Below are 24,682 nucleotides of genomic sequence, written 5' to 3'. Positions count from 1 at the left end.
TGTAAATCAGTTCCTATTTAATTTAGTTAGAAGACAGTGGTCCAGGTAACCCTGGCCTACTGATCTACCTCGCCTTTCAAAACCACCTAGGTTTGGGCTCACTCTGAAGTTCACACACCACCTCTTCCATACCTGCTGTATCCAGTGAAGGAGAGTTCCCCAGCTCTGTGCTGAGCAGAGACAGATAGCACTCCCTTTGGGGATGGATGTGGTAAAGCAGGCTTTCCTCTTGGAAGCAGCTGGAGCCTTGTTTCCCCCATAAAGCTGGATTATAATTACCTCTGCTGTTTTTATTTTTCTAGATTTATTTCTTGGGCAAAGACCTTTAAAGATCTTGACTAGGTTTACTTTTATTTAACAAGAAAAAAGAAAGCCCTTTTGGAATGGCGCCATTTGGAATTGGTTGGGCAGTGGGTGGCTGGCTTGTGGGGTTGTCACTGAGTCTCTTTGAGGGCACAGGGTATACGGGAAGGGGCTGAAGCACCATGCGGTGGCCAGCCACAGGCGAGACTGTGGGTTGGCCCTTTACTGGCCGGGGAAAGGGCAGCGTGCATCTCTTCCCGAAGTGATCCTTGTTAGGCCATTGGGAATGGGTTGGATGAATGGTTAGCAGGGTCAGAAAAATAGCAAGAGTGGACTTAGGATGTCCGTCCTCTGCTGTGGCCTCCTGCTTTGGTGCCTCCTAGGATGGCCCAATCCTATAACCTGAGGTCCCAGTACCTCTGTTCCAAGTGCTTGTCTATGAGGCTTGAACCTGGACCCAGACACTTATGCAGATACCCACATGTGCATGAAGGCCATGGACACACACACACACACACACACACACACACACACACACACACCAAGAAAGAATTGCTTTGAGTTTCCAGTCCCATTTTGTAGTAGTGCCAAGCCCCATTTGTGCATTATTGAGCCTCCCTGGGAGTACCTGCCATACCCTAGGTAGTCTGGATCCCCTTACCTATCATACACTGTGTTCCTAGAGCAGCTAACACACCCTGCTGGGAAAGTGCTTCATTGCTTTGAGCTGAAATGCACAACTCAGGTTGAGTGGCTACTTCTTTGGTCTGACTCCTCACTCATGCTCTCCTGTTGGCTTTTAGATTTCTTCAGGACCTTGGCTGGGAGGGACAGAGGTAGGGCTAGACACAGAGAGGACGGCTCAAACGACTAACAGCCCCTTCTAAATTAAGTTCAAGTCACCATTTGGAAATTTTGAGAGAAATTCTAGGACAAGGAGAGAAGGTCAGAGGGTACCCCCTTTTTCTCGGGAAGACAGCCAGTGTTTACTTATCTGGGCAGAAAACCTCAGAAATAACATGACAGTAATTTTTAATTTTGTTCTTATGCAAAAGTTGCACACACACATATGCACACAAACACGCACATGTGTGCATGTTTGCATGTGCATGCACACCACACACAATAACACACACACACACACACACACACACACACACACTCTTGACTATTTTATTTGGCTCTGGAACAAACCAGATTACCAGGAATTTTAGGGATGGGAGAAATGGATTAGAACCATATTCCAAATTATACATTCAGGGGCTAGAGATGTAGCTCAGGGGTGAGTGCTTATCTGACACAGCCAAGGCCCTAGTTAGGTCCCCAGTACCACAAAACAGAACAAACCCAAGGAGAAGGAAAGAAAGTCCAATCATTAGAATATTAAATTTGAGTTTGGGTATTATCCTCTTGGGGTTCTTTCAGTGGGGATAGCATCACTGTCTGAGATGGGGCTCTGTTCTGGCTTGATTTAAGTCTCTGGTGCTGGCACAGCTCAGAGTCCAGAGCTGAGGCAAGTAGGTAACTGGCTGGACATGGGAGGCAATCTGATTGGCTTTTCTTGTTGTCCTGTGTAAGCTGAGGGGGTTGGCAACCCCTTTCACTCCATGTGGAGTCTGTCCACCACCTGTCCCTAGGCTCAAAGTTGTTTCCAATGGATGTTCAGGACTGACCAAGGACTGGATGGAGACTTGGAAAAGTAGAAGCTGGAAAAATACTGCCATCTTTGCCTCAAGTCTCATGTTGGTGCCGCTGAGAGGGCCTGGGTGGGGAGATCACAGCTTTGGGCTGTTACTCCTCAGCGTTTGGCTATAAGGCTGTCTGGACACTGGTTTCTGGTAAGATTGTGAGAAATGGAATGGAGATGCAACACACTCTTCTGCACACACCCTCGTCCTTGGATCCAGTTGGTGGCCCTGGGAAGCAGGATGCTGGACTTGGGGACAGTCTGGCCAGGAGGGACTCAGGAATGTTCCTGAGCTCAGAGACAAGTTTGCTGGCAGGAGGGTCTTGATTCTAATATTTCTGGGAACCAGAAAGCCCAGTCCTTTATGATTTGGGGAGGGAAGAGCATGAGCTCCCGGCAGCCCAGGTCCCAACTGCACCTGTCTTGCTCCTGCGCACCTGGATTCTTAAGAGTGACAATCAGGGAACATAGACCTGATGAGGAAAGACACAGCTGCTCTCCTGGACCCCATCATCCACCCACTGCCAGGAACTCCATCTTCCAGGATATCAAACTCCAGGCTTTTCCCATCTCCAGACAAGTGGAATCCAACAGAAACAAAACAAATAAGCCCAAGGGACTGTGGGAAGGAATGTCAAAGAGCAGAAAAGACCAGGTATGCAAAGGAACAATAAAATCCCCAAGATATCACTCTGTTACAAAAGAAATTAGACTCAATTGCCCTATTATAAATATACTAAAAAATACATATATGTATATATTTTATCTGAACAAAAAAAATAGACTACTCTGAGATGTGTGGACGTCCTAGGATATAGATGCTTCTAGAGCCAGAAAAAATGGCAACAGAAAATGCGGAGGTAAGTCTTATTTCCAGGTGTGGCCTGGGCTGGTTTAGGTGGCCCTGGCCCAGTGACAGGAAAGCATTTGGGGGTTGTCATATAAACAATAATAGGTTAGGAAATGCCCGAGGCTAGAGTGTTCTGTTGTCCTTTAGGGGACCTTGGAGCCCCCATCTTCCTCCTGCCAACCTCTCAGATACACAGACACAAAGTCTGTCTCCAAGGAGCATGTTCTAGAAGCTTTTCTGTGTATGCTCTCCCCTCTGATTCAGTGCAGCCTGTGGTTATTTTACTTGAGACAAAGTTGGCAGAGAACTAAGGAAGAGAGGTCTATTCATATATTTATACCTATCTATCTATCTAGAGAGACCTGGCTTTAGGGACCTTTGTCTGTGATGAACTTTAAATATCCCTTTGTTCATGAACTAGACATTCCAGCCATGACCAGAGTCAGACAAATACGTAATTATAAATATTGACAATACATTACAGTTGTATAGAAGAGGATGCTGTTGTGTCTTGTTTCCTCCTTAGAGATGTGGATCTTCTCAGGAGAAGGGACAGAGACAAGGCTGCAGCTACGGAACACAGAGGAGATGGAGAGAAGGTGAGACTCGGTAGGAAAAAAGCTCGTATAATTGTCAGGGCGAGCAGAGCGGGTTAAGGGTGGCCTCCTCCTGACTTTGGTGTTTCCTCTCTCCTCGTTGACAAGTACTCTCTCCTTTTTCTCTCTCTCATCTAAATGTGCTTAAGGTGGAATCCCAGAGAGAGATCCCAGAGGTCACCCGAGACCTGCTGGTTTGGAGGCATCCGAAAATGCAAAGGCAAAAGAACTGGCTCGTCCTCACCTTGTCCGCAGTAAGGCTTTCCCGGAGTGAAGGGCGCGCACAGCGGTCTGACGCCTGGCCTTTTCTGATGATGTGGTGGGTGTTCGGACTCGGCTTCAGCTGGCTTCCTGATAGTCCTGTTGATTTCATAACTGAGATCTCCACCTCCAGTCCCTGTTGTTATTTGGGTACCTCACTTTCTTTTGCTCTGGTTGGGTCAGGTCAGGTGGACCACCAAGTTCAAGTGGCCTCTGCCTCTATATCCCGACTCTTCTCTTCACTGCTGAGACCCGTCTATGGGATTCAGCCTCATCTTGGCAACCCAAGGTTTCCCAGTGCATGTAAACACAGGTACCCGGGTCAGGTGTGTACGGCATGAGACTCTGTGTTCCTTCTTAGTAGGTGGAGGATTGGTAGGAAAATTTCTAGCGTTCTAACTTGAGTTACACGTAGGGGCGAAGCTATATTCTCACAGTACACACAAACATAAGTGAAGGAAAGAAAAAGCCAACAAAAACCAAAACGGAAAACTCTTTCGCATCGTTTACACTGTTTTGATGGTTGTCTCTATAGGAATTCTGTCGGACTTTGTGCAGCTAGGAAGGATATTCTGAATTCATCATTTTTTTCTGTATAATGCTACTTTAAGGTCAGACAAAACACAAGAGGGAGGGACAGCCAGGTCCTACACAAGGCAGAAGGGGCCTTTGGTTACAAGGAAAGTCGCACCAAGTGGTTCTTAAAAAAGAAAGCAATCATCTCTACACTGTACACCCGCCATCGGCTCAACCAACCAATGAAATGCCTTGGTTTAAAGAAGGGGGCGGTAACTTTCTTCTGGCTATATATGGCTATGTTAAGACGCGTTTACTTCCTGATATGTAAAATAGACTATATCATCAGTAGGAGGTTTTTTTTTTACAGATAGCTCTAAAAATATCTGAATCGGAAATCACAACTATATACTTTTTATCAAAAAGCATTTGTTTGTTTCCCTGAATTTTCACATCTGTGCTGATGGGTGACTGATGAGTAACACAGAAGACAGACATGGAAGATGGTCAGCAGAAAGTCCCACGGTCACCGCAGCAGGCCCCCAGCACCAGGCTGAGCTCAGCAGGGAGCCGCGGAGGCCCCCCCCCTGCTTCCTGCCTTCAGGTTGCTGCGGGTGCCGGTGGCCCCCCCCCCCCCCCCCCGCACTGTCTCAGCCCCTTTGCTTCTGTTTTGAGAAAGCTCTGAGGACGGATGGTGAGGCAGAGTCGTTTTCTTCATTAACACAGCAAAATACCAAGCTGCGCCCTCTGGAGGGAAGGAGAGGGGGTCCAGGCCTTTGGAGATGCCAAGAAGCATCATGGACTGTAGAAAACATTTTGTTTAAGGGTGGTGGGATGAGCCTTTAGCATCCTACCTGGGACAGGGCCTGACCTCAGACATGGAAACAAGAGAAGGCAAAACATCTTGATGTGCGTGTGCTGACGGGTGTATCGTGCCATCGAACTACTGGGCCGACCAGCCACATGTGATACTGAGGACAGGTGACCATTGTTGTCATTGCTTTGTCAGGAAGACATGCCCGTCACTGTTCTGAGGACAGGGAGGAGGACACTACAGTATTTGGGACACACTTACACTATAGTAAGAAAACTACATTGCCCCATTGTACCACAGACAGGCTGACCAACGGCATTGCCGTAACTAGAGCATTGGGCAGATTGGTGTCATTGAGGAAGGGCCAACAATACTGTGCCACGGGGTCACAGGCAGGCGGGACAGGAAGACTGACACCAGGAAGTACACGGGAACCTCAAGGGATACACATGGGTACTTATTGCTTTTGGCTGTGCCGTCTGCCAGATGGCTGCGGGAGGGAGCGTCGGGCTTTCGGGACAGACAGTAACACAGAACACACAATGGCCCGTTGACAGGAAAGAGCGGTACAACACCCGACACCCAACTCTTGCCGCGCCCTTCTGAGTCTCCTGTACGCAGGACTTTAAGAGAGCCCTGCCCCCCAAGAACTGAGGACCTCTCCTGTCCCATGAGGGATGAGGGGTGATCCTGAGGGGTCACGGAAAAGCCTCGGACTCTGATGTGGCAACGGTAGACCCACTGTGGTCAGAAATGGGCACAAGTAATACCCCAAGTGCAGGGCCTGCATGCGGCCCATTGGAAATAGTGCTTGTTTTAAAGTGCGAGATCCTGACACTGTCCCTGGTAGAACCTAGATTAGAAAAACATAAAGTGCTTTGTTTATTAACTTATTATTATTATTTTTTTTAGCTTGAATACCACAGGAAAAAAAAAAGAACTTCCTCTCATAGTAGGTGTGTTCCCCACCACAGCCGAAAGTAGTCACAACTCTGCACAGGGCAGTTCAGTGAAGGATTTTTTTTTCCTTTTCTTTTTTTTTTTTTCATGTAGAAAATGAAATTTATTATTTTTTAATGTTGTTTTTCAGTCACACACAGTTTCATTGAATAATCTATCTCGTTTGCATGTTTGATGCTTGTGTATGTCTTCAGTCCAGGCTGGCGCTGTTTGGAACCCACTTTCCTGTGACAGCCCTGGCTTATATCCCCTGGGCTGAGTGCCAGCCGTAGGAACCCTTCCTTCCTGGAATGCCAGGTGGGCAGAAAAGAGTTGAGTCTAAATTGTCAGCTCACCCTGACAGCGTCTCAGGAAAAAGCCCCAGGTACCACAGAATACTGAATCATTCGAGCCGCTTGCTTGTTTAAGCGTTTATGCCCTAGGAGTGTGGCTGATGTAGGGGAGACTTCCCCATGATCAAGTGTCCTCTGTACCCTTCTAACAGGAGGGGTGACACCCAATACTGCTTGGTCAGTCCACTCTTTCACTAGCAGCCCCTTGCTCCAACACCCGCCTCAGCTGAAGCCATGAGAGATGCTGATGGCGCCCTCAGAGGCTGAGAGAGCATCTAGAGGAGACGAGGAAGTGTGTGGCCTGGGCTAGGTCTTAGTGGTGGCTGTCAGCTCTGCTCTTGCCATCTCAGGAAGATGCTGTTAGGTGTGGTCCCTGTGACTTGTTGCTGTCCACAGACTTGTCATGGCTCTCGGGGTCTCTCCTGTCGCTGGGGCTCTGTAGGGGGGGGGGGGCTTGGGTCTCCGAGTTCACGCAGAACTCAGCGGCAGGCAAGCCAAGCATCCCTCTTCCTCGTTTTCTCCTGCAAATGCCCTCTGTGGTAGGGAGCTCAGATACTCTGATCCCGAGTACTCCCATGTGCTCCTCCCCCAGGCAGCATGTGCACGTCGGGGGAGGTGTGGTTCTCCAGCTTGCATTTCTCTTGAGCCCCAGGGCCTTTTCCAGTCAACCCTTCTGAGGAGTAGACACAGTTCGGCCTTAAGAACTTAGGGGAGGTTGGTAAGGGGGAACTCTCAAAGTGGTTCTTCTCTGTTCTAGCGCCAATGCTCAACTTGGGGCTGGTACTCCCGTGGAGACTCTTGGGAGGACTGGAGTCCACGCTGTAGAGCAATTGACCCTCGTCATCTGTGTCAGTGTCTATGTACTGGTGGACCCCCGCCTCGAAGTTGAATGCTATTGCTGTGTGTTTCTCCGGGGAGCGAGGGGGCGTCCTGGCACTTGCTGTGGTGTAGATGGAAGACTCCGGGCTCAGGACAGGCTTATCTAAGAGGGAGGCACACTCCAGTCCTGCGACTGCGGCTGCCGCGCCTCCTCTGTTCCTAAGAGGATCGTGATACAAGCCCAGAGAGGGCAGCAGCGGGGTGGGGTCACCCTCCATGAAGTTGACCTTGAGGGCTCGCAGCTTCATGGGGTTGTTGGTCTTCATGGAACTCCTGGGGCTCTCAACGAAGAAACCAGAGCGGCTGGCCTCAGGGATGGGGTTGGTCTCCATGAGTCTCCCGCCGCTGGCACCCAGAGCCCCCCGCCAGCCCACCTCTGGGGCTGTGCTGCCCCCAGCCTTGCTGGAGAGGGATGCCAGAGGACTGTGGGAGAATCTGGTGGCTTCAGGGAAGTCTGTGGCGCAGCTGATGAAACTGTCAATGCTGGACATACTCCGCATGTCGATGACACCCTCTGTGCGGGTGGGCAGGGGAGCCACGGGGCTGGGCATGCTGCCCATCTCCAGTTCTTCCTGCGGCTTGCTCTGTGGTGCCATCTCCTTGGTATTGAGGATGGGCTGAGACTGGGTCTTGGCCATCTTACTGTACATGTCTTGCAACTGCTGGACGTTCAGGTGCTGTGGACTAGACGAGGACCTGGCCTTCTCGGGGGATCCCTGCTCCTTGGTTTCGAAGGATTTACTGGAGCTGGTCTCAGAAAGTGCCCTCTTGGTCCATTTCCACTTGTTGGGAGACAGGTGGTTGTCCTGCACTTTGTCCTTCTTAGCCACATTCTCTCCATTTTTCTCGACCACGATGTCCATCATCTCGATGCTCCGGGCGAAGGCATCCTTCATGTTCATGGACACGATGCTGCCGTTCCTCTTGGCCCTCTCCAGAGCCTCTCTCCGCTTGATGGCTTTCTCCTGGCGCTTCTGCTCCTTGTAGAACTCGGAGAAGTTGTTGACAATAATGGGGATGGGGAGGGCAATCACCAGGACCCCGGCGATGCAACAGAGGCCCCCCACGATTTTCCCCAGGAGAGTCTTAGGGTAGATGTCTCCATAACCAACGGTCGTCATGGTGATGGTAGCCCACCAGAAAGAGGCGGGGATGCTTTTGAACTTGGTGTCATCCTCATCCTTCTCTGCAAAGAAGACCAGGCTGGAGAAGATCATGATACCCATGGCGAGGAAGAGGATGAGCAAGCCCAGCTCGTTGTAGCTCCTGCGCAGTGTGAAGCCTAAGGACTGCAGGCCGGTGGAGTGTCGGGCCAGCTTCAAGATTCGGAGGATACGCATGATGCGGAAGATCTGGACCACACGGCGCACATTCTGAAACTGCAGCACGCTCTTGTTGGATTCCGTGAGGAAGATGGTGACATAGTAGGGCAGGATGGCCAGTAAGTCAATGGCATTGAGGGGGCCCTTAAAGAACTTCCATTTCTTGGGCGAGGACAGGAACCTCAGCAGATACTCCATGGTGAACCACGCGATGCACACCGCCTCCACGTGTGCCAGCTGCGGGTTGTCAGTGCTCTGGCCGAATTCGTCCAGGCTCTGCAGCTCAGGCAGCGTGTTGAGGGACAGGGCGATGGTGGAGAGGACGATGAACATGATGGAGATGATGGCCAGGATCTGAGGGGAGAAGAGAGCATGGTCAGCACCCAGCACAGCACGACCCTTACACAGAGAGGACATGGTCAGCACCCAGCTCGGCACAGCCCTCAGACACGGTCCTCGTAGCCATCTCCTGTCTCTCTCACCAGAGACTTCATGGCTGACCAAGTGACAAAAGGTAACGTCTGCAAACCTGTTTATGACATAGATGTGAAAACTGAAGCTAGAAAATGAAGACAATGTCAAGCTTGTCGGGCAAGCAGACCTTCTCGACAGAAGCACAGGGAATAAAAGGGTTGCCTGGCGAGTCTTGTTACAGCCGTGCAGCTCTGCAGCAGCAGCCTGGACGAAATAAGAAGGAATGGCTGTGGCTGCCTCTCAGTAAAATGATATTTATAAAAACGTCAGGGGGGCCAAATGTGGCTGGGCGTAGTTCTGGGGTGCAGGGCTGATGACCAAGGCTGAGTTCTGGTGGGAAGGCTCAGTGGGGAAAGGTGCTGTCACGCAAGCCTGGAGACCCGAGTTCAGTCCCTGACTCCCACATAAAGGTGGGCGGAGAGGACTGACTCTGTAAGTTGTCCTCTGACATCATCCTTGCTTTCCCTGGATACAAGGGCCACTCCATCTTCAGGTCCCTTCACTGTACTGCTGTGCCGTGGGGGTACTAACATCTCATTCCAGTTGTGTGTGTGTGTACACATGTGTGCGCACGTGTGTGCGAGTGAGTGCACGCACACGTGCAGATGTGCCCATTGCTGCCCAGAATCTATATGTGCCGTCCAATAGGAGTGATTCTTAGCCTTTCTGTGTACCCTGCTCTGGCACCATCAAATTCAGCTAGCCGAGTGCCCGCGGCTGGCCACGCCAGGAGTGAGGGCTCATCCTGGCCTTCCGCTTGCTGTGCTGTGAACTTGAACGTCGGCCCGCAGACAGCTGTGCCAGCTGTGCCAGCCTCCTCCCATTAGCTGGCTTTTCTGAAGCTGTTTGTGCAGCACATGAAAACTCCCAAACAAAGCCTGTTTCTGTCAGCCCAACACCAAACCGTGCATGTTCCTGTTACCTACACTACTCTGCAAAATAATTCACTCACCTTTATTTCAGCCACAGTCTACAAAATGACACATAAACCTACCCGTTTTCCCTGCCTAGTGACAGATGCATTAATAGGAAGATAAACTTTGCTGTCACTCTCTCTGAGTAGCTGGGCCTGGCTTTGCTACCCTTGGCCTTGAGGGCTGGCCTCTTCCTTGTCTGTACAACAAGGCTACTTCCTAGGGTGGATCTTAGCAATTTCCTGGAAGTATTTGGTTGCACAGCTGCAGGCCACAGAAGGAGTGCAACAGGCATCAGATAGGCAGAGGACGGGGGTATCACCCAGCATCCTGTAATGCACAAGCTGGCCCCTAGAAACAGAGCATTATCCAGGCTAATGAAACTCTGGGGCAGGCACGTGGTAGCCTCTTACAAGTTCTAGAGCAGGGACCTATGTTGCCTTTAGCACAGGTTGGGCACATTAGCACAGGCTGGCACACAGAGCTTGGGTGGTACAGGCACAGGCCTTAGGCTGAATCCTGTTGGCACCTGCTCCCATCTCTGATTCCAACAGGAATGGATCTTGGGGGTGTCTGCCCCTTTAAGAGCTGGGAGATTCTGTTTCCTCAGAGGCTGGCAGGGTGCAGCTGGCACCTGCTCCTATTTCTAACCCCAGACAACTCTGGTCAGTCCCGCATAGTGAATAGTCTGTGACAAGAAATGAGTTATAGTCCCGGCTATCACACACCCACAGAGTGAATGGTCTTTGACAGTAGTGACTTATAGACCTGGCTATTGGCAACCCCATGGCTTGTTACTCCAAGGCTGTAATCTCTGTGCATCCAGAGACAGGCCCTCTGAGTCCCAGTCCTGGGGGCTGGGGGGAGTCACTCGTGTGTGTGTGTGTGTGTGTGTGTGTGTGTGTGTGTGTGTGCTGCCATGGTGGGAGGGGAGAGCCCAAGGTATCAGCTCCTCCCTGTGGGCCCCCACTGTCCAGGCAGCTCAGAAACAACCCTAATCTCACTGACAAGGTTTGTTTCTTCTAGACCACCAAAGCTCTTGGAGTCAGGACCACTCTTCCTGCCTGGGGAACTTCCAAATGTTCGTTAAGCCCTCTGTGCCTCAGTTTCCTACCTTGGTAGGCTGGCCATCACTGCAAGACTGAGGTAAACTGAAGGCCTCTTCAGTCAGTGTGGTACACTTGCCCCTAACTCACTTCTTCTGTTTCTCTTCAGCTCCTTTGTGTATAAGCTGGTTGGGGACTTGGACTCCATTCTTAGTGGTTTTATTCTTTGGCTGTGTGGCCTTGGTCAAGCAAGCTACTTTCCCTCTTTGAGCCTTCAATGCTTTAAATGTTGAATGAGGTGGAAGTGACTGAGCAGTTGCCTATGATGGTCACTAAGCCCATCTGTCATTAGGTCCTTATCCAGGTAATCTATTACCAACACCCTGGAAGCTTCATATGAACCTTAGGCCATGTGTACAGGTCCTGGCATGGATGGCTAAGTCACCATACAAGGTCCTCCTGGCCCTGGGTCAGGCCTAGAAAAGTCCCTGCTTTCCTGGGATTAGAGCCTCATTGGGTCAGAGCGGGACTCCAGGCTCCAGACTCAGAGGCAGGAGCCAGCCTGAGGGGACCAGTGCCCACATTCTCTTCCCATGAGGAGTTCCCAGGGGTGTCCTGAGTATGCCAGACAGGAGAGGGATATGAGCGGAATGCAGGGCTGTCTGGATTGGGTCTTTTTTTTTTTTTCTTTTGGTTTTTCAAGACAGGGTTTCTCTGTATAGCCCGGGCTGTCCTGGAAGTCACTCTGTAGACCAGGCTGGCCTCGAACTCAGAAATCCACCTGCCTCTGCCTCCCAATTGCTGGGATTAAAGGTGTGCGCCACCACCGCCCAGCCTGGATCGAGTCTTCTTCAACTGCTCTGGCCCAGGGACAGTTCCCACAGTTGATGCCACCTCCCTGCCCTTTCTCTGTCCTTCCAATATGGAGGACAAGGTATCAAGTGTCCACGTAGCATAGACCTCAGCAGAGAAAGGAGAGGCTGCACCCACGGTCACTCGGCCCACCGTGGTCAACAGAGACGTAAGGATCCTTGGCAAATTACTTAGGGCATTGGGGGCTTACCAGTTACTCCTATGTGTCTGTAATAACTGTTGTTCCTAAGGGTTGCAGAGGGGCAACAACCACAATTCCACCAAGCCACAATCGGACAAACCAACGATGATCCATTCAGGTATCGGAATAGCCCCGAGTAAGCTCTTTGTGCTGTGCCCTCAAGGGGCTCAGGAAACACCACGACAGAGGTACGAGGTGAGAGAGAGAGACCTCGCTCTTTTCCACTATCTCTTTTTCCAAAACAGGTTTCACTGTGTAGCCCTGGCTGTCCTGGAACTTGCTCTGTAGACCAGGCTGGTATTGAACTCACAGATATCCGAGGCTGCCTCTGCCTCCGAATCTGGGATTAAAGGTGTGGGCGCCACCTCCACCTGTCTGTTAGACTCAATATAGCATTATAACCACGGCCTCACATCACCAGCAGTTACCTGCCCTGGCCCCACACAAGACCAGCCCTAAGAACCAGTCGAGAAGTGGACAGGACTCACGAGGTCCCAACGTTTTCCTCTGAACTACTGGTTATTACAGGTCCTGGGAGAGGAGGAACCATGGTTGTGTGCCTGATGCTGACCCAGCCAGCAGCAAGCAGCGGCTCCAAGGCCACACTCACACAGACCGCCTTGTTTAATCTCAGTGCTCACAAAACAAAATAAATAGTTACAAACTATTTATTACTGGAGGTATTTGTGGAGTGGGAGGGGGATGAGAGAGAGGCGGGACACGAGAGTGGTCAGAATTTAAAGCGAGCACATGTGGAAATGTTAACACACAATAGTTAAAAACATTGAAAGCAATCCTTGACTTGTACACAAGAAGTGTGTAGTTTGCAAAGCAAGTGTCGATAAAGATAAGGAGTTGTTTTCTGCCGAGGGCATCCCATTGGGTTTAGTCCCCATGACCCCAGGAGTGTCACAGACAGGGTCTCGTTATGGGACAGAGACTCAGGATCCTCCTGCCTTGGCCTCCTGGGAGTGGGGGTCACAGGTGGCTGTGAACGCAGCTGCTAGCTAAGGAGTTGCCACTTGCAAATGGAGTTCTGGCTCCTCCACCTCTACCCGTCCTCGATGAACTCATTGCTGATCCCATCGGTGGGAAAGGGAGGTTGAGGCAGAGACACCTGATTCAGCCAAGGAGCATGGGACCCGACTCCTTCATGGTGTCCCTGGCTTTGACTCTCACTGCCCTCAGCATTGTGCACCCACCCACTCTGCCTGGCTCTGAGTCAGGAGCTGGGGATACCAGTGACCCTGTCTGAGAAAACAACCAAAGGACCTGCTTCCCTCCTGTGACACTCCTGAGGTCACGGGGACTAAAAGCAATGGGGCATTCTTGGCAAAAAATGACTCCTTATCCATTTTTATTGACGCTTGCTTTGCAATAATCATAATGCTTTTACATGATCGTCTGCTAACATTTGACGTATGTTCTCTTGGTGGAGACGTATGTTCTCTTGGTGGAGCTGGGATGTGGTCTCCGGCCGTGGGGCTCCCCGGGAAGTGCTCAAGGGCACAAGAAGGGACTCCTTTTATGGTCCTTCCGCTTCCTGGGTTTTAAGGGGGGAGAGGGGGATTACATCGGGGAGTTTTAATTGGAAGGGTCACTGGAGCAAATCCGATTAAGGGATTGGGAGCAGCCTGAAGAGTTGTCCCCTCCCTGCCTGCCACAAGGGCTGGGGGGAGGCTGGAGTGGCAGGGGATGCTGGCAGCACCTGGTCCCTGGGAAGAGGAGCCATCACAAGAGGACAGGAGTGTAGGACACAGTCCAGGGACATCCAGCCAGCCAGAGCCTAAGACATTCACTTTCCTTAGTTGCCCACGCTTCAAATTGGGAGTTTTTGTTTATTGGTTGGTTTGTTTGAGACTGGGCATAGATCGGGCTGGCCTTGAACTTGAGATTCTCCTGAGTGTTGGCATTTCAGGTATGCACCAACACATCTGGTTAAAATGGGGAGATTTCACATAAAATTCCAGATGTTTGAATTCCCTGAACAAACCAGAGGAGCTCCACCAGCCTGTACGTCCACTCATGACCACTAGGTGGTGCTAAGGAGCAACAACCGCTTCCCAGGCAGACTCCCAGTGCCTCAGGACCTTTGCACCTCAAGTTAGGCCTCCGTAGCTATGTACTCCTGCAGTTCTGGTCCTACCTGGTACTATGATAATGAGAATAGCTATTAACAGACCTGCTACTATGTGTAAAGAATGTTCTGGAGGGCTCACAGAATTACAGAGGCAGAAATGGGGAAGGGGGTGTGTGTGAGCGAGTCCTATCATCCTGCCTTAATTTGTCCTACATTGACATTCAGCCAATTCCTGTTCACAAACATCACCAGATTTGACCTTTCCTGACCACCGTACAGCCACCACCTTGTCTCAAACATCATCAGATCTCACTGGTGCCACTGCAGACAGACGTCTCCCCCGTCCCCTCAAAATCACTGTACAGACCACACCCTCCAGTGTTTATTCCCTCCTTCCGTTGCTGGGTGTGGGCCATCTAGGATAAGGACTACATTTCCCAGCTTCCCTTGCTGGGCAGATGAGGTCCTGTGATCAGGTTTGGGCAGCAAAAGGCACCTAGAATTGGTGTAGACCCCCTCTCCTTTCTCCAACCCGCTGGCTGGACTCAGATGGGGAGAAGAACTTTTCTGGATATGGATGGGTTAACCCCAGCACAAGACTGACCTTTTACAGAGAAGCCTGGCAGCTCTTGGTCTGTGTGGTTTGCATCTCCAGCCACAGGAGCTTGGTGTGCATGTCCAGGGGCATCGGTTCCAGCCCCTCTGTTCTCTCAACGCAGGCCTTTCTAGCCCCACCATAGTCTCTATGGTCCTTCCTGCCTCAGAGCCTTTGCCCACACCATCCCTCATGCCTGGAAGGTTTCTTACTCCACTCTGCTAGCTGACTGCTTCTCCTCTGTGGTTCAGTCGGAGGTCACCTCCTCAGGGAAGCCACCCCAGCTGTTGTCCCCAGAGGCACAGGCTTCCCTTCTCTCAGAACTATCCACAGGATATTTTCAGCAGCAATGCTTTCCACAGATACTTTCCAGTTTGTGGGCATGCGCTGAGTCTCAGACCTGAGTCCTCAGGGACTGTGGGAGACCTCAGCTAAGCTGCACAGAAAAATGGGTATGGTGACACATGCCAGCAATCTGGCACGGCACTCAGTCTAATGCAGTTTCAGAATTGATAGTTCCAGGGCAGCCTGAGCTACACAAGAGCCTCGATGAATGAATGAATGAATGAATGAATGAATGAATGAATGAATGAATGAATGAATGAATGGCCTGTATGTGTCTCAGTGGGTTGAGCACTTGTCTGGCATGCACAAGCATGCCTGGGCTGCACTCGAGCATGAACCAGGTATGGTGGGGCTCTTGTCATCCTAGTACTTGGGGCATGTGCAAAGGAAGGTGGGATCAGAAGTTCAAAGTACTCCTAGCTGCAGAGGGAGTTTGCGGACAGCCTAGGCTCCATGAGACCCCCATTTCACAAAATTCAGGAGAGGCCTGGAAATACAGCTCAGTGGTGGAACGCCTGCCTAGCCTAGCTGAAATCCTCAGTTCAATTCCCAGAGCCTCATAACAATCAAACATACCAAAGCCTAGCATTGGGCCAGCGAAAGGGTTCATTGAGGAAAGGGGCTGGGTGCAAAGCCTGGCGATCTGAGTTCGATCCTGGTGCCCATGTGGTGGAAGAAGAGTCCCACAAGTTGTCCTCTGACCTCATATGCACACTGTGGTGAGCACATGTGTGCTCACTGTGGCCAAGCACACACATGCACATTGTCGTCTGCACACATGCACACTGGCACCCATATACACACTGTGACACACACACACATGCATGTTGTGATGGGTACATACATACACACAATTAAATATAATTCAAGATATGCAACGCAGATGTACAGAGGAAAAAGAGTTTCCCTGTGGAGGTCAGGGCCTGGGAATTGTCTCCCTCCTGTCTCCTGAGCAACCTTGTGAAGGGGAAGCAGAGGTCAGCCCTGGTCCACATGGGGGAGACTAGGGAGATGTCCCTAAGGTTCCCTTCTGAAAGGGAAAGTCTGGACTCTGCCCTCTGGCTGGGTGACCACCAGTCCCCTAGACCTGCTGAGGACACGGGAAGCGGGGGATGAGACTGTCAGTCAGGATTGACAAATGGCACAGGCTGTCCCTGCTGTAGAGCGCACCGGGAATATAATTAAGAGGTGTGTGGCTGGCCAGGCAGGACGGCGTCCACAGGCTCTAAAGCCTCTAACTGGTGCCTCTGTCCCCTGGTATGGAGGGATATGAATGTGGAAATGGCTCCTGAGAATCCAACTGTGGTAGCTCAGACATCAAAGAAGGCCCTGTGGGTCAGGAGAGATGCTGGGTGGGGGACCACACAGCCAATGGCTAAAGCCACAAGTCCTTCAGGAGGGTCATCTTCATAGCCACGTTTGCTGGTAGACGTCCACGAACTGCGTCAGCCTGCATTTCTGCCTCTCATCTGGGGTGTCTGAATGCCACTGATATGTCGCTCAGGGGAGGTGAAATGCAGCAACGACAGGCTGCATGTCTGCCTTGCCACTGGGATGTCACCCAGGGAAAACAGAACGCAGTCTAGGACGGGTGCTTGTGGTTCTCAAATTCCTGGGTGTGCAGACACTGCTGGGGACCTCAGGGAGTTGGAAACGGGGGCCTGTGGGCTGTGCCTCACTCAGCCCTGGACAGGATAGATTCCGGCTTAGTTCTGAGTGAATGCTAAAGCACAGAGGGGCTGGAAGAGGACCCTTCTACAGGAGACTCAGGCACTGCTTTGTATGACTAAGGCCTCCCTCCGCCACCGTCCTTGATGAAGGGGACAGTCCTTGCTTGTCCAAACTGTTTTTTGTTCGTGGCGGATGAGGATGTCTTACTCAGGGTAAACCAGGGATTAAATACCTTTTGCAGGAAGGGATGCCCAGGAAGGGAAGCCCATTGGTTAGACACTCAAGGCCTATCTAGGTACCGCATTAGCATGAAGAACTCTAGGTCTTCATGCTATGTGACCGGTTATCATGGGCCTCTTATTGGGGTGTCGTGGTCACGAGCTCTAGGACAGGAACATGATCGGAAGCTAGTTCCTACCCCTGCCATTCTCAGTGATGAGATTTACTGGGGTTCTGAATTTGCAACCACTTTACCAGTTCTTCTGTCTGGTGGCACGGTCCAAACTGCCCCCCAAACATGGGACCAACATCATCTGCTCACCCGGTCTCACAGGAGAGTCACTGACACAAGGCAGACAGGTGAGGAGTCAGAAGAGTTGCCTTCTAACTCCACCAGGGCATCCCCAGGCCAGGATCTTCACGTCTCTGGCCTTGCTTACGAAAAAGCCACTGAGAGTCCGGTGGGCTCCGGCACCGTTCCCTTCCCCGGTGACTCAGAGATCCACTGACTCTCTCATCCCAGGGCACAGCCTCCATCTTATGCCACAGCAGAGGAAGTGACAGCTGAGTATCTTGTCCAGGTAGGCCTTGAGCTTATGATTGTCCTGCCTCAGCCTCTGGCTGGAAGGACAGGCCGGGCTCAGTCTGATCCCTGTCTTCCTTCAGGTATTCAACACAAGAAGGTAGAAAGAATGAAAACCATTTCAGAAGTGCTGGGGATGTAACGTGGGTCCTCGTGCATAGACTCAGTGACGTCTGGAAATGAACTGTGACCTGTGTCCTACAGGAGGCCAGCAGCGAATGTGTTGGTTAAGATCCTGTACTTGGAGCCGGGCGGTGGAGGCGCATGCCTTTAATTCCAGCACTTGGGAGGCAGAGGCAGGCGGATTTCTGAGTTCGAGGCCAGCCTGGTCTACCGAGTGAGTTCCAGGACAGCCCGGGCTACACAGAGAAACCCTGTCTCGGAAAAAGAAAAAAAAAAAAAAAAGATCCTGTACTTGGGGCTGGAGAGATGGCTCAGAGGTTAAGAGCACTGACTGCTCTTCCAGAGGTCCTGAGTTCAAATCCCAGCAACCACATGGTGGCTCACAGTCATCTGTAATGGGGTCTGATGCCTTCTTCTGGTGTGTCTGTAGACAACAACAGTGTACTCATATACATAAAAAATAATAAATAAAAGATCCTGTACTTGGGCTGCAATGTGGCTAAGTTGATAGTGCTCGCCTGGTGTGCATGACTGCTACCTCAAGTAGTGGTTCCGGTGTTTACAACGACCTTGCCAGCCTTTCACTCCCTCATTCATTCATTCATTCATTCATTTACTTGCTCATTCATTCATTCTCCCACTTGCTCGCTCACTCATTGACATGCCAGGTCTCGTCCTAGAGACCCAACAGTAAACAGTTCAGGCAGAAACCTGAGTGTGTGTGTGAGAGAGATCCCAACGGCCTCACAGAGAAACGAGTATACTGACCAGAAGCAAACAGGTTGGTCTGGTATGATAATGTCTACAGAGGGTGAAATGGGCCTGTGAGAAAGTCGTGGCTACTAGGTGGCTAGTTTCTGGCTGGCGGGGCTGGGCCTCTATCTGGGCTCGGGCCTGAAGGAAGGAAAAGGAGAAGCCGGCCCTAGGGAAGCATTCCAGGTGAGGGACAGCAGGTGCAAAGGCCCTGTGGTGGAAGCTGCTGGGCAAGCATGTTTGCGTTAGGGAGAGGGGAGGAGGGAGGCAGAGGTAAGGGGCAGATAGGAGAGGCCCCTCTACACCAAGTGCAGCTCAGGCTGCGGTGGCCACTCAAAGCAGAAGAGCAATACAAAGAGACACCCCAGAAAGCGCTGCCATTTTTGTCCTCTGAGGGACACCGGCAGTGTTCAGCTGTGCCCACGAGACGCTGTGGGCAGCACAGTGCAAACCTCGGAATGGATGCTGACGGGGAGGCTTAGTCACGAGCCTGGAGGGGCTGCGTTACCAGAAAGGAAAAGAGGCTGCGGGGAACCCCAGCTGCAGCACTCTGAGCTTGAGCCTCTGCTCCCAGAGCCCTCGCCCTGCCTCCTCTGTTCCCAGTGATGCAGGGCCCAGGGAAAGTCACGTGCTGTAGGCAGCAAGTGCCCACGTGCCATCCTCTCGTACCAGCAGAACCCCTTAACACAGACACTCGAGCTTAGAGATTACATTTCCCAGCTTTCCTTGCTTCTAGATGGGTACTGATGTTCGGCCAGTAACATGGGAGTGCAAGTGCTGCGTGGGCTTCCAAAAATCCATTTAAAGCGGAGAAGACTGCTTTCTCTTTCTAGATTTTTCTTCGTCCTGCTGCCAGGGATGATGATGTGATGGCTGGAACCATTGCAGCCTTCGAGTGCCATCATGCTGTAGCTATACTCTCTAGGGAAGGTTGAGAAGAGAAGATGAGCTGGGGGCTGTGGTGAGCTTATAAAGCCACCACACCGGCCTTTGACCATTTGCATCCAGATAAATGCAAGGAATACACACTTCTCTCTAGAATCTAGAGAAGAAACATCTGGAGTCTAGATGTCTCTCGGAAGAACCAACACAGGGATGGTTAGCCCAGCAACCCTCCAGTAAATGGAGCCTGGAATGCTATTCGCACATAAGACTGTGTGCCCATCTGACGGGTGGGTCCACCGAGGCAGTAGGCATCCAGTTGCTCAGAGACCTCAGGCAAAGAAAGGACTCAGAGGTCAGTGCTTTGAGCTCTCCTCTAGTCCACAGGACCGGGCGACGCCTTCTCATCTGCTCCTCCCTTCCTTCTCTGGCTCCAGCCGGCTTCACTTTTTCCTGTCATGGTTTCGGCACCACCTTGTTTGCCGTGACCTGGAGTGTCCGGGAGTTGTTTTCCTTGTGGTTCACTCTCTGGACGGGAGGAAATGTCATCTCCTCTGGAGAGTCTAAAGTGCCTTTTCCAGATGGAATCAACCCACCACCCTGGTCCTCACAAGTGTAAAGTAGGGTCACGCCAGCCACTCCTTAGAGTCCTGCCGCGGGCGGCTTCCTGCTGCTCTCAAATATGGTCGGTCTCGACTCACAGAGGCTCCCGTGGCCCTGCCTGCGCTGGGCTGGCTGGCCTCTCAGAAGCCCCCGCCCCCGTCCTTATCCACAGTGTCACCTCCTCTGATCATACCGTCTGCCCCTCTACATGGCAAGTTCACACACACAGATAACAATAAATAAATACAATGGCGGGGGCTTAGGCTCACACGGCCTGCGCCTGCGTGGCTGCTGAAGAGGTGCTTTGTGGGAAAGCAGGGGAGCCAGAAAATTTCCAGGAAAAGATGGTAGCAAGTGCAAAGGTCCTGAGGTTGGGGACAAGAGTAAGACTGAGGACAACACTGGGCCTGGAGCTAGAATGGGAGGTGAGGCCTTCAGTCAGAGATGAGAGAAGTGAGGCGGGCATCTATGACCTCGGACCTAAGGGGGCTCCTTGCCAAGCTAGCAGGGGTCCTGTGGCCTAGGAGCTTAAGGACCTGACACCCCCTCGAGGGAGTGAGGGGGCCATGGCGGGTATTCAGACAGGAAGTGGTGGCTGCTGAGAACTCGGAAGCAGAATTCAAGGCGTAAGCTGGGGCCAAGCACATGGCTGCTAGGGCAGATCTCTGGGAGGGAAGGGCCAATCACTGGTGCCCCAGATTTTGTCCTGGGCCACCAGGAGAGTGGTGGCATTTCCTGAGACAGAGAGAGTGGCTTGGGCTGTGGCCGCTGGCTGAGACTCTGAAGGCAGCGAAGGAGCTGCGGGGGATTTTGAGCAAAAGTGAAGTTACTCATCTTTTGACAAGTTTTTATGGGGAATGTAGCTCATCTCTCTCACAGACAGCTAAGCTCCCCCCAGGCCTCCATAAGTCACAGGGCACACACCCGCCCATCACCAGAGTGAGCACAGGGACCTGGGCTGCTCCTGGAGGCCTCCCTTCTCCTCAGCTGCTTCACTCACAGAAGGTCATTTAAGACGTGTTCCTTCGTCCATTGCCTGCCAGTACACAGCAGGTGTCTAATAAATGCAGACAAAGAAGACTTTGTCTTGCTTATAGCTCAGGGTATAGTGTCTTAAGGGTGTTGAGGCTACCCCAGAATAGGAAGAGCCTGGAGTTGGAAGGGGGCCTGTCACACATGCTCTGGTCCCTCTTGAGTGTGGTGTCTACGTTCATCCCAGTAAGCACTGCAAACTTCCGAAGCATCAGAAGCATCAGACTGAGCGGACTGCTTTAGTCTAGACTGAGGACCTGCAGTACATGAGGGCCTGCTCTCCAAGGCCACCCAAAGCTGAGACCTCCACCCATGCCCCTCTGCCCCAAGGTCCTCCCTGCTAGGTGTCAAGCTGCACACAGTTTCAGGGAAGGTGTCAGGCCATGCATTCATTCATTCACTCACTCACTCACTCACTCACTCATTCATTCCTTCAGCAGATAATTATGGAACCCACATCATGCTTCAGGTGCTATCCTGTAGCTGGAGGACACAACAGCAAGCGGACAATCAGACTCTGTCTTTGTGTGTGTGTGTGTATGTGTGTATGTGTGTATGTGTGTGTGCACATAACCATGTGTGTATGTGTGTGTGTGCGTGTGTGTGTGCACATGCCCATGTGTGTGTGTGTATGTGTGTGCTTGTGCCCACGTGCATACCTGTGCCCATGTATGTGCATGTGTGCATGTGTGTGTCCATGTGTGTGTGTGTGTGTGTGCATGTATGTGTCCATGCATGTGCATGTGTGTGTCCATGTGTGTGTGTGCATGTGTGCATGTGTGTGTCCATGTATGTGCATGTGTGTGTCCATCTGTGTGTCTGTGTGTGTGCATGTGTGTGTGCATGGTGTTTCTGTGTGACATTTGGGGTAGGAGAAGCAGACGCATGTCACAAGAACAGATCACTCACAGATCACTTCAGAGCTATAAAGGCAAGAACAAGGGTGGCCAGGGTCACCAGGTGCCAGAGCTGATCACCATGATGGCCAGGGGGTTCTCTGAAGAGTTGGGATGGACTGGATGCTCTCCGACCCTGAGGGGTCACATGTTGGAGATGTGGCTCTCAATGCGGCAGTGTTGAGGTGATATCTTTAAAGGAGAGGGAGTGAGGTGGGGTCTTAGGTCTTGAGAAGATTGTATATCTGAGGCTGGCCCTCTGGCCCCTCCCCAGCCTCAAAACCTTCCTTCTTCCACAGCCTCTGGCCCCCCATCTTCTAACCCTCAGTTGGCCATGTGATCTTTCCTCTCAGACACCCGTCACTGTAACGCCACCTGCCAGGAAGCCTTGCAGCCAAGAGGCCCTCACCAGAGCCGGCTCTATGCGGTTCTGACTTCCAACCTGTGACACAGAGAGCTATATAAAGCTCCTTGCCCCAGGGATTCTGTTACAGTCATGAAAAGCTGGCTAATAGCGTAGCAGCTGTCTCAATGAAGCTCAGAGAGCTGTCTGCAGCCTGGGAAGAAACGTCCAGGCAGAGGAAGGGTTCCTATCACCAGTCCCAAGTCACATGAGTCGATGCTGTGACTTCCATTCTGTAGACAGGAAAAATAATAATGTTTACCTAGCACCCACTCACCATGGGCCATTCTCTGTTCCGAGCATTTCACACACAACAAACTGCGTCACGTTCTGGGTCCTGGGAAAATGGGCTCAGCAGGCTCCAGTTTCCGGGCGCCCTCTTCTGCCCTGCCTGCCTCACCGGCCTTTCTTTCTAGCAATTTCTTACTGGTCCTTCAAGCTCTGAGCCCCCTTCCCCCACCTCAGTTGCTGTGGATAAAATGGGCACCAGTTCCTTTGGGGCAGAGCTCATCTGAATCAGCGGAGTGGTTCCCACTTCCTTTTCCCCAGCCTCAAGGACCCCCAGTCTCATCTGGGCAAGATTCATTCTCATTCAGCAAGATTCTTATGAGCAATGTCATTCCTCAGCTGCCCCCAACCTCTGCCTTCAGAGGACAGTGCTAGGCTGCTGAGGCTACAGAGAAGGAACACATCTTGTCTTTAGAAAAGACCTTAGATTTCTGTGTGCAGGGCTCCCTCTTGGTCTACACTTTCTTTAGCGTTTCTGCAGGCTGATACTGGCAGTCAGCCGAGGGGAAGGACCACAGGGTCAGGCCTGGAGCTGGGGTCTGAGGATGCACGTCCTGTCCTGCCGGGCTTTCTTGGCTCTGCTCTGACGCTTGTAGGCAACAGAGGGTTAGGCTAGCCCCCAGTTCTCTACTCAGCTGGGCACTGGACTTCCTGCACCCTCCTTCTGGGACACACGAGTACATCCTGCCTCTCACTGACTAACCAAGTGTCCCCAGAACTGAGCCAATGGTGCTTGTGGGGCTAGGACTGGGGCTGGGGGGGAGCAGGGTGCTTGCTAGACAGGGATGAGACGCTGGGTTCCATCCCGAGCCTGACCTCCCCTGCCAGGGTGGGAACCCCAGAGTCTTCAAGTCCTCTTGCCCTGGACAGGCCATACCCAGGGAGTTTCCTGTCGTCTTCCTTTTCAGAGCCCAAGGAGTAGGACTGTCCCTCACCCTGCCCTCCACTTCCTCTAGAGGGCCTGACCTCTTTGCTCTACAAGGGTGGAGTAGGAAGAACACAAGGCTGGGCCAGGCTGGGTGTGAAACACCAGGAAGCCCTCACTAGCTCCACAAGGGCCTGGAGGTGTCCATAGGGTGGTCTGATTTTCCTGCTTCTCAAAAGATGCCAATGAAGAGGGCTATTATAAACACACACACACACACACACACACACACACACACACACACACACACAGTGTGTGTGTGTATGTGCGTACCCTCCGAAAAGTTAAATTACATGAATGAACGAAGCCAGCCCTGAGGGCGCACACCATCGACCCCCAGCACTGAGGAGGCTGAGGCAGGAAGATTGTAAGCTGGAGGTCAGTTTGAGCAAATGGAGTTTAGCTGGAGTCCACGAATTTACGGTGACGTCTTTCTCCCCATCTCCAGTTGCTAGCTGGGTGCCCCCCCCCCGATTATCACAAGCAAGCGCAGCTCCCTCAGGAGCTCACTGCTTCTGAGCATACCACAGTAATGACAGCAGCAGCCACCACAGAGGGAGGCAGGGAGGTGAGGGGGCCCCAGGATGGCAGAAGATACTAAGGTCACCTCTGTAGGTAGTAGTAGGAAAACCTGGGGCTCAGAGAGGTTAATCAACTTGCCCAAGGTCACACAGCTAAGTGACAAACTGGCTTTGTGCCCAGGCTGGGTGACTCAAAAGACTATGATCTAGCCCAGTGATGGTGTTCCTGTCCCTTGGGAGGTATTCTGGAAACATGAGGAGAGGAAAGGAGTTTCTGATTGCCATGGTACTGACATTGGGAGGAGGTTGGTCATGGTGGCTTTCAGCGGTGCAGACCATCCTGTGATACACAAGTGGCCCCAAGTCATGAAGTCACATCCTCACTCCTGTGTCAACAGTACACCAGATCTCCCTTCCATAACTGAGTGCCGGCTGAATCCCAGGGAGGCGGGCATCACCAGGGATGCCACAGATCAAAGAGAGGAGGGGTCGTGCCAGGCTGGTAAAGGGCAACCAGGCTGGAAGTCTGTGGGGTGAAAAGTTAAGAGCAGACGTTTTGGAGGGATGTCTGGAACCTCAGGTTATGACAGGGCTATGCTCTGAGAAGTTAAAACATTGGCAGTCAGAACCCCATTGACAAAGGGCTGGCGGTGGCAGCACCTGCCATTAATCCTGGCACTCGGGTGAGGAGGGGTGGCAGAGGCAGGAGGAGCTCTGAGTTCAAAGATAGCCTGGTCTATGGAGTGAGTTCCAGG

At 51.9% G+C, this 24,682-nt stretch overlaps 1 protein-coding gene across 1 annotated transcript in view; it reads right to left on the bottom strand.

Moving 5' to 3' along the window:
- Positions 1–6,074: 6,074 nt before the first annotated feature.
- Positions 6,075–24,682, bottom strand: part of Kcnb1 (potassium voltage-gated channel subfamily B member 1) — a 79,897-nt gene continuing 61,289 nt past the window's right edge. Inside the window, exon 2 of the mRNA XM_028769748.1 lies at positions 6,075–8,874. Coding sequence (XP_028625581.1) covers positions 6,868–8,874 — 2,007 coding nt within the window. The 3' untranslated portion in view covers positions 6,075–6,867. The remainder of the gene's footprint in view (positions 8,875–24,682) is intronic.

The sequence above is a fragment of the Grammomys surdaster genome, unplaced genomic scaffold, assembly GCF_004785775.1.
Source record: "Grammomys surdaster isolate TR1022 unplaced genomic scaffold, NIH_TR_1.0 193, whole genome shotgun sequence".
Classification (NCBI taxonomy): Eukaryota; Metazoa; Chordata; class Mammalia; order Rodentia; family Muridae; genus Grammomys; species Grammomys surdaster.
Note: the sequence above shows the minus strand (reverse complement) of the source record. Positions and strands in the feature narration are given on the sequence as shown.